General features: G+C 46.4%; 4 protein-coding genes across 4 annotated transcripts; 1 reads left to right on the top strand and 3 right to left on the bottom strand.

Moving 5' to 3' along the window:
* Nucleotides 1-137: 137 nt before the first annotated feature.
* On the bottom strand, nt 138-3,893 carry KUCA_T00004876001 (uncharacterized protein; the record flags this gene model as incomplete). The annotated part of the gene is made up of 1 exon (XM_022606005.1): nt 138-3,893. One exon carries the CDS (start codon nt 3,891-3,893, stop codon nt 138-140), a length of 3,756 nt encoding a protein of 1,251 aa, XP_022460881.1.
* Nucleotides 3,894-4,166: 273 nt separating this feature from the next.
* On the top strand, nt 4,167-5,396 carry KUCA_T00004875001 (uncharacterized protein; the record flags this gene model as incomplete). The annotated part of the gene is made up of 1 exon (XM_022606004.1): nt 4,167-5,396. One exon carries the CDS (start codon nt 4,167-4,169, stop codon nt 5,394-5,396), a length of 1,230 nt encoding a protein of 409 aa, XP_022460880.1.
* A 255-nt stretch (nt 5,397-5,651) lies between these two features.
* On the bottom strand, nt 5,652-6,194 carry KUCA_T00004874001 (uncharacterized protein; the record flags this gene model as incomplete). The annotated part of the gene is made up of 1 exon (XM_022606003.1): nt 5,652-6,194. One exon carries the CDS (start codon nt 6,192-6,194, stop codon nt 5,652-5,654), a length of 543 nt encoding a protein of 180 aa, XP_022460879.1.
* A 350-nt stretch (nt 6,195-6,544) lies between these two features.
* On the bottom strand, nt 6,545-10,441 carry KUCA_T00004873001 (uncharacterized protein; the record flags this gene model as incomplete). The annotated part of the gene is made up of 1 exon (XM_022606002.1): nt 6,545-10,441. The coding sequence occupies one exon, from the start codon at nt 10,439-10,441 to the stop codon at nt 6,545-6,547; it is 3,897 nt and encodes a 1,298-aa protein (XP_022460878.1).
* Between the last annotated feature and the right edge of the window lie 4,096 nt (nt 10,442-14,537).

The raw sequence follows: 14,537 nt of genomic DNA, 5'->3' as shown, positions 1-14,537 counted from the left end.
GGTATTATATAAGACTACGCGGCTCGCCAGATGGCAGCCATAGTAGACGGAACGGGAAATAGAATTGTATATTTTGATAGTAACGTTTATTATAAAGTACAAGAGCGACAAGTAGCCCTGTTGTGCAGACGTTGAGTTCACCAATCGTCATCATCATCATCATCTTCATCATCACTGTCACGTCTAGCCTTCATCCGAATCGCAGCAGCAAGCCCTCCAGCCAAGGAAGACTCCTCCTGTTTCTTCTGAATTAAAGCCTGGGCCAGTCCATCAGCCAGATGATTGCCGTTTCCATTTGAGTTTCCATTACCATTGGAAGCGGCCTGTGGTGCGGAATAAGCAACTGGAGCTGGGGTTGGAGTTACAGATTCGGAAAATTCAACAACATAAGCTGCCGGGACCCATCCCTCTTTGCCTGTATCCAGAGTCTTTCCGAGCCACCAACCGTTAGTTTCCTTCTTGAGAATATACACAACCTGGTCTTTGGCCACAGGCAACTCAGATGGTGATCCCGAACCAGCAAACTCGTATGCAGCTTTGTACTTTGGATATGCAGGAGCAGCGGCTGGAGGTGGAGGTGGAGGTGGAGGGGGTGTTGGAGTGACACTAGCAGTAGCAGGAGTTGAATGAGACGGCGTAGGTGCTGCTGGCTTTCTCTTTGCTGCTGGAGGGGGAGGAGCCACCTTGGCAGACGAGCTAGCCACGGGCTGTTTAGGAGGAGGCTTCCTGTTAATCTTTCTCTGAGGAGTTGCTTGGGTGTGTGAGTACGCCGCACTTGCTGCAGAAACCGCTTGAGCAGACGCAGAAGGAGCCGCAGAAGAAGCATGTGGCTGTGGTGCAGGCTTTCTGCTAACAGCCGGTGGAGGAGCAGGTCTGGAAGACGTGGCCGCTCTGGAAACAGGTGCCGCTGAAGTATGCGGGGCTGAGTATGTCGCTGTAGAGCTTCTGGCAGCACTGTAAGGTCTGTCAATTCCCTTTGGTCTAGGCTTGGATGTAGACGATGCTGGCAACCCACGTTTCACCTGAACGGTACCAGACTTGTACAAATCAGAGAGCTCGGGAGCAGCCTCATTGATCTGGTACTTGATGGTGTGAGGCTTTCTGGGCTTCTTGTTGTAAACCACAGTGGGGCCGATCTTGATGTTCAAGCTTCTGTTCATGTTTTTGAGATGCGTAATTAGCTCGGTCTTCAAACAAACATTGAAAAATGGATCTGGTTGCGTGTCTCCAGTCAAGTTGAAAGCAATCCAATCATCCTGCAAATTCGACACAGATACTCCAGCAATCTGGTTGACTGGAATCGCAAGTTCCTTCACATACTGGAGCTTTCTCTCCACCACCTGTTCAGCAATCATAAAGAAAGTGGTAGTAGTCAAAATGAAGATCCGTGGAACTCTCGTTGATGATCTACCAAACTTGGCATGCAATGTCTCACCTCGCAGCGAGAAAACAACGAACCCGGTGATATTGGCGGCCCCTAATAAGAACTTGCCGAAACCGGACTTGTCATTACAGTTGAGATAATCACCCATATAAGCTCTATACCCGTTCATGGAAAACCGTCTTCTCTCCTTCTTGTTAATGACAAGTGATGTGCCGTAATCTCTGAGCTTCTCGAACTTGTTTCCGCCTTTGTACTCTCTCCAGGTCTTCTGGATAAGCTTGGCAGACTCCCATCTTTGGAACAGATAGCGACGACAGGCTCTTTGGATTACACGAGCCTTATTGGCCCACCAATTCTCTCTCATCTCCTCCAAACTGAATAGCGTTTCTGGCTTCTTGATGAATACTTTGGTGGTTCCCAGTTGCCATTCACTGGAGGCAATGTTCGCATCCTGCAGAATAACACTAACAGCACTTCTGGCATCACCCTGCCAGACATATTCCCCGGCATAAGATGTCTTGGTAGAAAGAAGGTGGAACCTCTCAGCAAACTTTTCGAACGTTTGACGATACGCAAAACCAGCTCTTCTAATTCTCACGTTTTCCTGCAGACCCAGATACTTAACCTGGTGCAAAACGGCTTTGGTGTCATATTCGCTAGGGGATCTGTTCTGGTTTGGCTTGATGGTTCTGATGTAAGAGGGGGAAGCCTGCGACAAGGTCTCCACCAAGAGATTGGCAGAAGTCTTGATCTTGTCACCTGCAGTTGGAGGTCTTTTCTTCGAGTTGGTGTCCACGGCGTCGGGGAAAAGAGACAACAAAAACTGCTTGGATGAAGTCTTGATCATCTCCAACAGATCCTTGAGCATCTGATCCTTGTTCTTGTCGGTCATATTGTGGAAGTCGTAGGTGACATCACCAGCGTAGTGCTTGATGATGAACTTCTGCTGTCTGAGTTCAAAATGAGGATTGTTGGCAACCATGTTGAGCCTCTGCGCAAATGTCTGGTCAGCAGCATCGGAATCGGCATGGGCAGTAGCACAGGCGTCGTTGAGGGCAGCAAAAATTCCCGGTGGCCTCTTTGCCTCGATCAAATCACACACAATCTTATTGTTGAAGTACTTGATGGGCGTCCATTGGATTTGTTCGCGAACATACTCGTCCTGTTCACTTTTCAAGGTTAGCTCAATGAAAATCTGCTGCAACTTCTCGTTCACGTAGTTGATGCAAAGTTGCTCGAAGGAGTTGTGTTCAAAGATCTCAAACCCGTAGATATCCAAAATACCAATGGACTTGTTGACATGCTGCTGTAGTCCTTTGAGCGAAGCATTTACTCTCTCAACAATCCAGTCGAAGAGGTTGTTGTAGATCCCTTTGGCAAGAGCATCCCTGACAGCAGTGGCCTGAGTCATATTTAAGGGGACGTGGTAGATGGAACCTCTCTTCATACCATGGTTGGTTTCAAGAGTCCTCTCGGTCAAAGACTTACAGAGGATCTGTGAATCCACCTGGAGCAAGTAGGCAACAAAGTCCGTGACACTGGTGTCTCTGATGGTAGAGTTTCCCTCGGCATCTTCGGCAAATGATACATTTCCAATCCACAGAACAGCAGCAAGAAGACTGAAAAGTTCATCCTGCTCTTCCTGAGTCATTCCAATGGTGCGCATAGCCTTGAGAGTGTCCTCGAAGTCTTTGGGGTCGTCGATAGAGCTGACTGAGGTGCATCCAGACGCACTAGTGTAGACATACTGTTCTGGCTGTTGAACACCATAGGTCGTTCTGTAGTTCTCAGAAGCAGCCTTGGTGAATTGGTAGAAAATGTGGAAGTTGCGCTCGTTCTTAATCTGACCCACGACTCTTTGTTTCTCCAGCAGATAATTGGTGATGTGTGCGCTCACCGGCTCGTACAGCTTGTTGAACTGAATCTCGAGGTACTTACCATGCCTGGATGAATTGTCATTTCTCAGTGTCTTTGCACACCCAAAGGACTCTAACAAAGGGTTTGTGGCCAAGACCATATCCTTGATCTGCTGGATAGACGACGATGTTCCACCGGAAACAGCAGCCACATACTGCATGATGCGCTTGGCAGCCTCCGTCTTTCCGGCACCGGACTCACCGGAAATGATTACACACTGGTTCTCGTCATATGCTCTCATGTTGTAATACATTGACTCCGCAATGGCAAAGACATGAGGCGGAACCTCCAGCCTGTTTTTGCCTCTGTAGGACTCTAGAACGGCATCGCTGTAGATCCCGAGGTCCCTGAATGGATTGACTGAAATTAACACATGGCCAATATACGTGTAGATGGTCCCGTTGTGAAAACGCTTTTCCAGATTCTCATTGATCGCCACATCAGAAATGGTGGACAGCAGTGTGAGATCGGAGACTCCCACCTCCTTCTTCTTCGTAGCTTCAAATTGCGCCTTCTTCACGGCGGCCCTTTTGGGGGGCTGCTCATTGGCTGCGTGGGCCTTGTTTCTGCCAGCGCGCTTGGTTATCGCCATCTTTAGGGTGAGATTGATGGGTGGATTGACGGAGCAGCTTAGCCTCGGTAGGGGATCCGAATGAGCCAGCTGGTAAAGCCAGCGGAGTGCAGGGGTAAATTTCAGGGCGTGCCTGAGCGAAAAAGTGGCAGAGGTGGTAGTGCACCAACAACAAAAGCCGGTATATTCACCCGTGTTTAGATGACAGCCCAAACCCGATATGTCCTAAATCACGAACGGTTTCAACTTTACTTCAGCCGTTCTCCACGCACAAGCTGAATATTTACACGCGCGATGTGGGAAGACTACTTTTCCGTTCAGATATTCTTCATTATTCTGCGTGAGACGCTGGAATCTGCCATAATAGTCTCGGTGCTTTTGGCGTTCCTGAAGCAGAATCTCGCGGCCAACAGTGGCGCCACGCAAACGGCTCTTGTGGTTGATTCAAAGAGATACAAGGGTCTCCAACTACAGATCTGGCTAGGGGCGTTTTTGGGACTTTTTGTGTGTCTTGTGATCGGTGGAATTTTTATTGTGACTTTCTACTTATTGGGTTCAGATCTGTGGTCCAAGGCTGAGAGATTATGGGAAGGAATCTTCAGTATATTGTCCTCGGTGGTGATCTCGGTCATGGGATTGGCGCTGCTACGTATCAACCACCTTCAAGCCAAATGGCAGTGGAAATTGGGGCGCGCGCTGCGAAATGGGCCAGAGGCCTTAGAGGCGGAGCCGGATTCAGAGCGTGAAGTACTGCAACTGAGTTCTGGGCAAGTGTCCGGGAGAAAGCACAGACTGAAACAGCTCACTCGGGAATATGCGCTGGCAATTTTGCCATTTATCACAACTTTGAGGGAAGGTCTGGAGGCGGTGGTGTTCATTGGTGGGATTGGAGTCAACCAACCGGCATCGTCATTTCCACTCGCCATTGCAGCTGGAGGCTCCCTGGGGTTCCTCATCGGCTGGACAATGTATCGCGGAGGTAACAAGATGTCGCTGCAGTACTTTTTGATAGCTTCCACGTGCTTTTTGTACATGGTGGCAGCGGGACTGATGTCCAGGGGTGTGTGGTTCTTAGAGCTGGAGCAGTATGTTCGCAGATGCAACGGGCAGGACATGTCTGAAGTTGGTTCTGGGCCTGGTTCGTACGACATTTCAAACTCCGTATGGCATGTGAACTGTTGTAACGGCCTGACTGATGGAGGTTGGATGCTGTTCAACGCGCTAGTGGGCTGGACCAACTCTGCTACATGGGGGTCTGTCATCAGCTATAATCTGTATTGGATTGCCATTATTGTGCTACTGAAAGTCAAGAGATTTGAGGAGAAAAACGGGCATTTGCCTGTGCTTCCCATTCGCTTCCAAACCGCAAGAATCCGCAAGAGACTAATGATCCAAGAGATGTACTTGAAGGATAGGACTGTGGGTGCTGACAACGTACCCGCCAATGATGACGCATATAATGATCTACACAGTACCCTGAGTGAGGAGCAGGAGCATCGGGAAACGGATATGCTGATTGAGTAAAAAAAAAGATACAAATGTGAAAAAAGGGAAACAAACAAAGTCAATTTTTAGGCTTTTTGCAATCTATACTCGAGGAAATGGGAGCAGTGGTTGTGGGAAGTGAGGCTCATGAGAAGGATAGCAAGGAGGGCCGATAGCAATCACTGCTCATAACAAGAAAGTTCTCATAGAACTCGCAGAAGACTCACATAATGGCTCATTACGAATACCTCTGCTATCACTGACTATGGCCGATTTTGCTAGCTGTGCGCTAACTCAAGCATCCAGGTCAAACTTGATCACCCCGTTGGGAGTGAACTCAACACTACCCGTGATGCACGCTATAAGATCATCATCTTTGGTATATGCCCGGGCATATACCACATACTTTCCAGGAGGAACTTGAGCAGGGATCTCGACCTCCTTCGTTATTTCATAGGCACCGGCCTTGACTGGGCATTTCAGATCAACCTCGGAAACCTCCTCGCAGAGATCAAATGTTTGGTGCAATAGCTTGATATACCCGTAACTGACATCGACATCCACGTAGGCACCGTCGTCCACAGTTTCCTTGAGAAATCCAGTACCGGAAATGGTAAGATTGGCGCCTCTTTCTGGGGGGTTGGGAGTCATCACCAACTCCTTCAGTGTAAGCAATTGGGGCTGAGTAGAGTCGCAGATTGAAACGGGGGAACCGCCTGGGACGGGTTTCTCACCTGGTTTTGGCAGGTTGGCGATCTTGAAGGGGTTCTGGAAGGGAAAAGCTAGTGCTGAAGACATCAGCAATGCCGATAGCGCCAGGTCCTTGATGGCAACCATGAGTTAGATGCAAATAGAATAAATCTGGGATATGACAGAAGAAGTTCTTGTGAACAGATGATGATATTGCACAGATATTGGATTGAAATCCTACAACGATTGACCTTTCAAGCTGAAACAGTTTCAAGGACAAACCAGGACTAGCCCCGTTGCTGCCTGTGGCTCAAAATGGTGAGCTGGGGGGAATTGATGTAAACACTACCTATTTCCTATTCCGGCAGAGCCGCATTGATAACGAAAAAAATGAAGGATTGGCAAGCGGTGAGATGTAACAGACATACGGCAGTATATTGCGAATATAGAGGGATATTATAAATTAAAATTATTAAGTAGTGTTGATTATACTCGGCTCAGACAATTTTTTTGTTAAGCTTCATCCTGGCCACCAATAGACAGTAGGCCACTAGTCTGTAGCCCACTATGAGAGCAACCAAAACACCACTGTACACAGCAATGTCACAGTGCATCTTGTACTCATCTAGCACAGCCGAGCCAGTGGTGAGCGAACAAGTTTCTCCGTACTCGCAGGAAAAGTGTTGATCGTCGAAGCCAAGGGTAGCCATCAATTTGACTGCATACATGGTAGGATTGAGCCAATTCCACGCCTGGAAGAAAGAAGGCATGTGAATGGACATAGTTCCGGCCATGAAAATGGCCACGATGGACAGATTTGCCATCACATTGAATGCCAGATCCTCCTGGGTGAAGATGATATTGATAGTAATTCCGAGAGTATCACCTGCGTTTAGCATGGCAAACGAATTGAACACAGTTATGAAGAACATGCCTGCGGTACGGGGAAGTCCAATCACCAAAACGATAAAGATACTGAACAGAATTGATCCCACAATCTCAAAGGGAAGCTCAAGAGCCAGATAGGATACAAAGAAGGAAGTAACACCGTAAATCCCGTCTTCAGACTCCATGTAGAATACATTCCTTGCACCTGGAAAAGCCGTGACGTTGGAGATGAAACCAACGTAGTACAAATTGGCAATTTCTTGAATGAGACCTAGACGATTAGAAATACCATCGTAGGAGCTCTTAAGAGGTGCAAAAAACAAAGAGTGAACCACACAAAGAGCTAGAATTTGGATAAACCTGGTATCGATGATGGTTCTGTTTCTGAAGGTGGTAAGAAAATCTCTTCTGAGAACAGCAGGTAGAGATCTTTTCAGGCCAAACCTCGTTTTTTCTGTATGTTCAAAGTCCTTTAATGTTCCTTCTTTGTATTCTGGGATTTCCTTAGATCTTTGGGATTCCCAGAACGAGATGATACCTTTGACTCTGGCGTCTGCTTCATCAGGAGTTTCATTAGTGCCAATCATTGTGTCTTTTGAGACTATATCCAGAATGTAGTCTGCAAAGTTTGAGTATCTGGGACACTCAAAACCCTGAGACATGAAATACTCGATAATCCCTGTAACTTTACCGTTATAGGCAACTCTTCCACCCTTTGTAAGAAGAACAATCTCTCCAAATTGCTCAAACAACTCATATTTGGGCTGATGAATGGTGAGAATGATGGTCTTATTGAACTCGGTAGCAAGACTGCCCAGCAGCTCCAAAATGGAGGCCGAAGTTGCAGAATCAAGACCACTGGTGGGTTCGTCCAACAGCAACACCTGCGAATCGTCCAAAAGCTGAATAGCGATAGCAAGTCTCTTCTTCTCACCACCACTGATTCCCTTGGTAACGTCATCACCCACAAGAACGTTTTCAGAGGGTTCCAGACCCATTCGATAAATAAGCTTCTGGATGAAGGGCTCAATGTTGGAAGCGTCCTTCATTCTCAAACGCGCTTGCGATCTCAATGTTTCTTTGACCGTCAAAGTAGGCAGCAGATCGTCGTTATGCTGAACCACATACGAACAGATGTCCTCCAGTGTAGATCCTTCTGGCAATCTCACGTTATTAAGAGTGATGTTTCCCGAACTGTAAAACTTGCTCTGAGCGGAAGATCTTCCGGCGATAAAATTAAGAAGAGTGGATTTTCCAGATCCTGATGGTCCCATGATCGCATTAACGGTTCCAGGCTTGAAGGTAACATTGACATCGTCTAGCAGCTGCTTGATGAACCTTCCATTCTCGACAGCCTTCTGACGCTGTTTGCGTACGCCAGATTTTCCCTTGAGCTTGTATATGACCCAATTGTAAATTATCGTAGGGATTCCAAGATCCAGTCCTACTGGGAGAACCCAGAGACTGATGGAGACTCTGATATCAAGACCTTCAGAAGGCAGAGAGACAGGAACTCTACTTAACTCAGTAGCCACTTCCTGGTCAGCTTTGTTAGATTTGGTTTTGCCCAATATCCTTCTGAAGATACTGGGCTTGTCCTTCGGAGTGGACATAGACACTTCGTTGGGACGGAAATAGAGAAGAACAACTCCAATGGTAAGGAAACCCACGTAGAACGCAAGAAGGATACACAAAGGAAGGGGAACCCAATGGCGGCCATAACCCAACGTTTGCAAGACATAATCACCGGTACATTCCTCATCCGAAGATGCACAAGAGCCTTCCCAATTCGTGAATTGACTCGAGCACAAGGCCCCAAACGCGTACCAGAAATATGCCAAATACTTGATCCAGCGAACGTAAACAGGCATAGTCTTTGCATTGATGAAAAAACCACAAGCCGAGTTCTGCACCTGATAGAAGATATTGGAGACCAGACCTGACGTTCCAATGTCTCTTCCCAAAGAAAAACACATGATACCACAACCAGCACCGGCTGAATACACCAGCAGACAGGTTGCGAAGTAAATCATGAAATATGAAGCACTTCCTTCAATCCGCAGACCAAACATGAAGTACGTGATCAGCGAGAAGGCGAGCGAAATTGGAAAGTCCTCAATCCAAAATTGGGCAAGACGTCTACTTACAACCCATCCGGTGACAGAAATGATTCCTTCGCTCCTTTCTCTGAAAAAGATCTTTCCTGCACCAGTCCAAAGACGCGCTATCTCGTACGTCATCGGACTGAAGCCGATAACTTCCAGTACAGCATATAGCTGGGACTGTTTCGTACGGATTGCTCCAAGATCGTTTCCTGGTTTGTAGAAAAGCCATCCACAAACAATCGATAGAAGAATCAGCCCTCCATTTAATGTTATCAAGGAGAACTTGTCACGCATCGCGAGAACAAAGGATCTTTTGGTCAAAACCATGGTTTCTCTCACCAAGCCGACCTTCTTATTCTGAGCAGATTTGAACTTACTCTCCTTGGAGATAGGAGGAACTGGAGCTAAAGTCTCGGCCTCTATCTGCTTCCACACACATGCCAGCTCGTTAATCCTTTTTTGGGAAATTAATTCGTTCTCTGGCGAACTAAAGTCACGGACTGATAGGTCTATAAGAAAATCGGCCACGTTAACGTGCGCAGGTAGCTCAAAGCCCTGCTTCGCGAAATGATCGATAGAATCCTGCAACGAACCATAGGAAATGGTACGACCACCTTTAGCCAGCAAACATAGTTTATCCAGCTTCTCTAAGATCTCTGTTCTTGGTTGGTGGATCGTCAGAACACACGTTATACCGAAATCCTTGGCCAGCGAATGAACCACAGACATCATCTTGTAGGCCTTATTGGCATCTAGACCGGTCGTAGGTTCATCCAGAAACAGCAGACTGGGCTTGTTGAGGAGTTGCAGAGCCAAACTCACAAGCCTACGCTCTCCACCTGAAAGCGACATCCTTCCGAGAGAGTCACAAATGACTTCGTCACGCAAGAAGTTCAAGCCCAGATTGTCCAGAATGGTCTCTATCAGCAGTTCCTTCTCCTGTCTTGTGTAGACCTCTGGCAACTTCAAATCAGCCGCAAACTTGAGCAACTCGTAAAGCGTCAAAGTAGGCAAGAACATATCTGTTTGCAGCAGATAGGCGTACCTCAACTTTTGGATATCCGAAGTATCACCATACTGTATCACACCGTCTATACCAAAAGTCGAACCCGTCTGGACTCTGTGAGCAAGAGTGTTCAGCAAAGTGGTCTTACCACTTCCTGACTCACCAAGAACGGCTATGACCTCACCTGGACTCACATCCAGATTCACATCATCGAGAACCTTCTTTATGCCATTTCCATCGTGCTCGAGATCTTTGGAACGAAACAGTCTTTGGCCAAAATCCGTAAACTTGCTCTGTTTTTTGATGTAAACGTTCAGATTTCGAACAGAAAGAGACACTCGCTCACTCTCGGGAATGAACATGGGGGAGACCCCGGTCTCCGGCTGGTTCTGCATCGCGACTCTTGTCAAGCAGTTAAGCCAATGTCCACCCTAACGCTATGGGGTATACTGGGACCCTAAAAAAATCAAAGATTAACCAGGTCCTTGTAAAAGCAGGAAAAAAGAACGTGGCCGTCCTTGAATTGGTCTTGTGGTCACGAAGAGGGTATGATTAGTAAGACAAAGGACTACAACAGATAGAGAGAAACGGGTCCTTTTTTTCGTTCCCAGGTTCCCTCATTAGTTATAAAGAGGCTGCCCAAATCGGGAAGGTCGATCCTGCGATTGCTAACGGTCTTGGTAGCAATGCACGACCCGTTTGATATTAGGTAATCATTACCCCAGACAGGCCAAGCTCGCGAGCTCACCGACTATAAGATCAAGGGATCTGGGTTTTAAGGATTTGAAGGGCAGATGGCAAAGCGGGGGAAAACAAACTCTGCGTTTGAATTTTATCCTCAAAGAAAGGGGTAGAAACGAAGATGGACTTGGGATTGTTGATGATAGTGGTGATGTACATTGGGTTAATGAGTATACGAGTTCTTAAGATGAAACAGGAGCAAGCAAAAAAAGGAGCTCTTGCAGAGAAAAAAGTTGAAAATTTTATTATCGTATCAGTTACAATGTGTGAAACAAAAATTTGACCACCATATTGATTGGGCTTCACTTGAAACTTTTCTAGAGCTTCGAGTGCGGCCGAGATCAAGCTATTATGTTAGTAACAATAAAAGGAATGTTGCTAAAAATCAGTCTAAAGAACATGAAAACAACACAAAGATAATTGTTCAATTATTTGCTTGAAATCAGCTAACACACCCAAGGTTTCGACTGGCGGCGTTGATCACAGCCTTGCAAACGCCTGTGGCTCATCAATTTCAACTGAAAAATCAGCAATCCACAGTGTTAATTGAAAGCTCCCGGTTCCGATTTATTTCTCAAAAATTATCAGAAGCCCTCATTATGTGTTCAGCATGATTAAAACACTTTCAAAGTACCATTGCCCCAATTGCACCTGCTACAATCGCTACTGCAACATTCTTCAGCCGTGTGCGACCTTGCAAAATAGTCCAAGTTACCAACCGGTGTTGGCATGAAGAAAGCCAACGACACTCCCCTAACGAAATGCTATCTAAAAAAAAACCTTCAGCAGGGCTTGCATACTGGGCGTGGCCTGTTTGGGCCGAGACCTAACCCTTGGCTTTTTGGCTTCAAAGTTTTTGAAATAGACTCGCGATTATTTCACCACTTGGGTGCTTAAACTTCCCAAGAAAGTCACAAAAGTACCCACAATAGAACCCTACCAAGCCTGAAACCATCACATTCACCAGATTTGAGGCAGAAACAGTCAAGATAGATTCGTAGATGGTAATCTTGATTTAAGGAGGGGTCACGACCCAGACCAAATTCCAACCGTCAGGCTAAATTCCATAATCCTACTCTTTGGTCTGGTCACCTGCAAAGCCTCAAACCCGGAATTACCAGATATTATTAGCGGTTTGGTGTCCAGTGATTGATTCCCAAAGCCGAACCTCCCCCTCAACACCAAGATCAAATTCAGCCTTAGGCCGACTAATCAGGATTTCTCTGCCAAAGATGCCACAGTGAGCTTTAACCAGCATCTTGAGGATAACGGTAATGCCGTGATGACAGTTCCGTGATGTCGATGGTCAATTCCATGTTGAGCTGCATTTAACTTGGCAAATAAACTAGTTACACAGACCTACAATGATTTGTCAAAGATGTCAGGAGCCACCAACAACACGTTACGGACCACTTCTAAATCTTTCGAGATTAAAAATCAAATATTCCAGGCTTCATCTCGTTTGATAGCAGATGAGCAGCGGGCGTTTGCCGTGGGGCGAAGTAAAGTTCATGCAACTACCGACGCCGGGAAACAGTAGCAAGAACTAAATCAAAACTGGCTCAGCGGTGCCCACGTGAGCTTTGATTTTCAATATACCTTTGGGTGCTTTTCACTGTTTCAAGTGGCCATGTCTGTGGAGATTTGTAAGTTTCTGTGGATATTTGGTGTAAAATACCGAAGTTATACCGAGAATTATTTCTGTAAACGAGGCAAAAGTCCAAACCGGTGCAGTTTTGGACGGAACCGGTTACCTTTTGGGTCTCCTGTTATGGTGGAGGTACCAAGCTGGTTGTCTGCGAAGTTCAGGTGTTGGCAATCTTGACGCCAAGCCGAAGGTAGATGGAGTTCAACGTGCAAACTTGAGCCTGAAACTTTGCAAAGTACGATCGCCTCTCAGAATTGGAACTGCTGATACACAAAGCTCGAGTTTCTGGCAAGTTCTAGTTTGGGAGAAGGGGAAGTAGTTCGTGTAGTATGTATGTACTAGGAGCTAAGGCGTACCAAAGGTCTGAATGCAGAGCTTAAAGCGAGTCTGCTATATGTGCAAGCAGAAGGAACTAAGTTTTGGTTTCAAAGCGGTCAAGTCACAAGTCTTCTACTCATCGATATTCCAGGCCCAAGTCACTGGAACTAATCGACGGCGCTATACAGAGCGCAACTTCGGGTCAGGACCAATAGTCTAGCCGTGCAAGAGCAGAGCTGGCATCTACAACTGAGGACCGACCCTTTCCCAAGTTTCTCAGGGAGAGCATCACTATCATGAAGAGTATACGCAAAATCTGTAAATCTAGGAGTAGTTTTAAGGCCTCAATACTCCGAAGAATCACCAATATCCAACACCTACAGGAAACAACAGAGCACAACATATTTAACGCTCCACCTGTTGTGCGTGAAGCTATACCGATTTGACTCATTGACCGTGTGCAGCCACATGCGTCATGCAATGCATGTGTGATTACGTTTTATTTGTGTTTGATCCCATGCCTGAATATTTTGGTATAGAAACGCTGGTAACGCAATTGCGGTAAAACTGAATCGGGATTGGTCAAGACACATCGATGCTAAACCAGCAACTAAACAACATGTAGTTTTGGGAAAAAGTTTGCGAGAAAGCAGATTCAGGAAAGGATTTGGAGACAGCTTCAAGACACTACTTGTCCAATACTAATGGTTTTGGCGACACCGGGCTGATCTTCTGTTTGCACAGACAAAGGTCCCGCCAAGCCAAGTTTGGTCCCACCCTTCTCAGCAGGAAAAAGTATTCCGCGATTCGCCTCGAAATCTTCGGGTGTTTCGATCTAGTGGTCTAGCATTTAACCCTTGCTGCTGCTAGAAACTCCAAGCGAAAGGTAAACTAGATCCCAGTCATCGACACCGTCGGGTCCCACAGCAGTGGCAAGTACCGAAGATTTGATAACATCAAATTCTCATCACGTCAATGGGGTAAAAGGGACCATGTTTAGACGCGGGACTCCATGAAAGTCCACGCTGTACGGTTAAAACCATATTTAGGCTGGAACATGAACATGATCTATTTTATGACTTGTTAGCTAGTAATTTTGTTGCGATTTTTGAGTTGTGTCGTGTTTCATGATCATACTCATTCTGTTGAACAACTCGGTTTTTTTTTTCGAATTTAACCCCTGCGACATCTAGCACCATCTACATTACCGACTTCTTCTCTATTATCAGTTTCTTGTTTTGGACTCGGTAAAATGGGTCATCGTCGCTTAAGATGTCCAGAAATTGCTTTTTCTGCCCTTCCCTGTGTGATCCGATACCTTGCACCCCCTTCCTATATAATCCACATATGCTTCCTAACTGGGGATATATTGACGCAGGAAGCAACGTCAAATTAAAAATACGGGATCGAATCTCGGGAGAATGGAGAGAAGAAGTACTGTAGAATCATATGACAGTCGTACTGTGGGGATAGGAGTTGAAAAACTGTTCACGATTTACACAAATTTAGCACGCTTTGTCCTGGAGGGTCTACAAATTTAGCCGCTGAGACGATCCATCCGTCGTGCAGATCGGCTCCACGCATCCTGTTTCCCAGCTGAGGCACAGAGACAGGAACACCGTGTGGAAAACGGGATCCTGGCCAGTGATCTTCAGAATGTGAGCGCACGCGAAAATAAAAATGACATAAAATGTCAACCTGCTATTTGTATTCTTCCGTATTTCCTCAAGGCCTGGGCTGCAGAAATAACAGGGGTAAACTTTTTTTTTGGTATGTCGCACGAT

This window comes from Kuraishia capsulata, genomic scaffold (assembly GCF_000576695.1).
Source record: "Kuraishia capsulata CBS 1993 genomic scaffold, Kuraishia_capsulata_scaffold_6, whole genome shotgun sequence".
Taxonomy (NCBI): Eukaryota; Fungi; Ascomycota; class Pichiomycetes; order Pichiales; family Pichiaceae; genus Kuraishia; species Kuraishia capsulata.
This window is presented reverse-complemented; position numbering and strand designations above follow the sequence as displayed.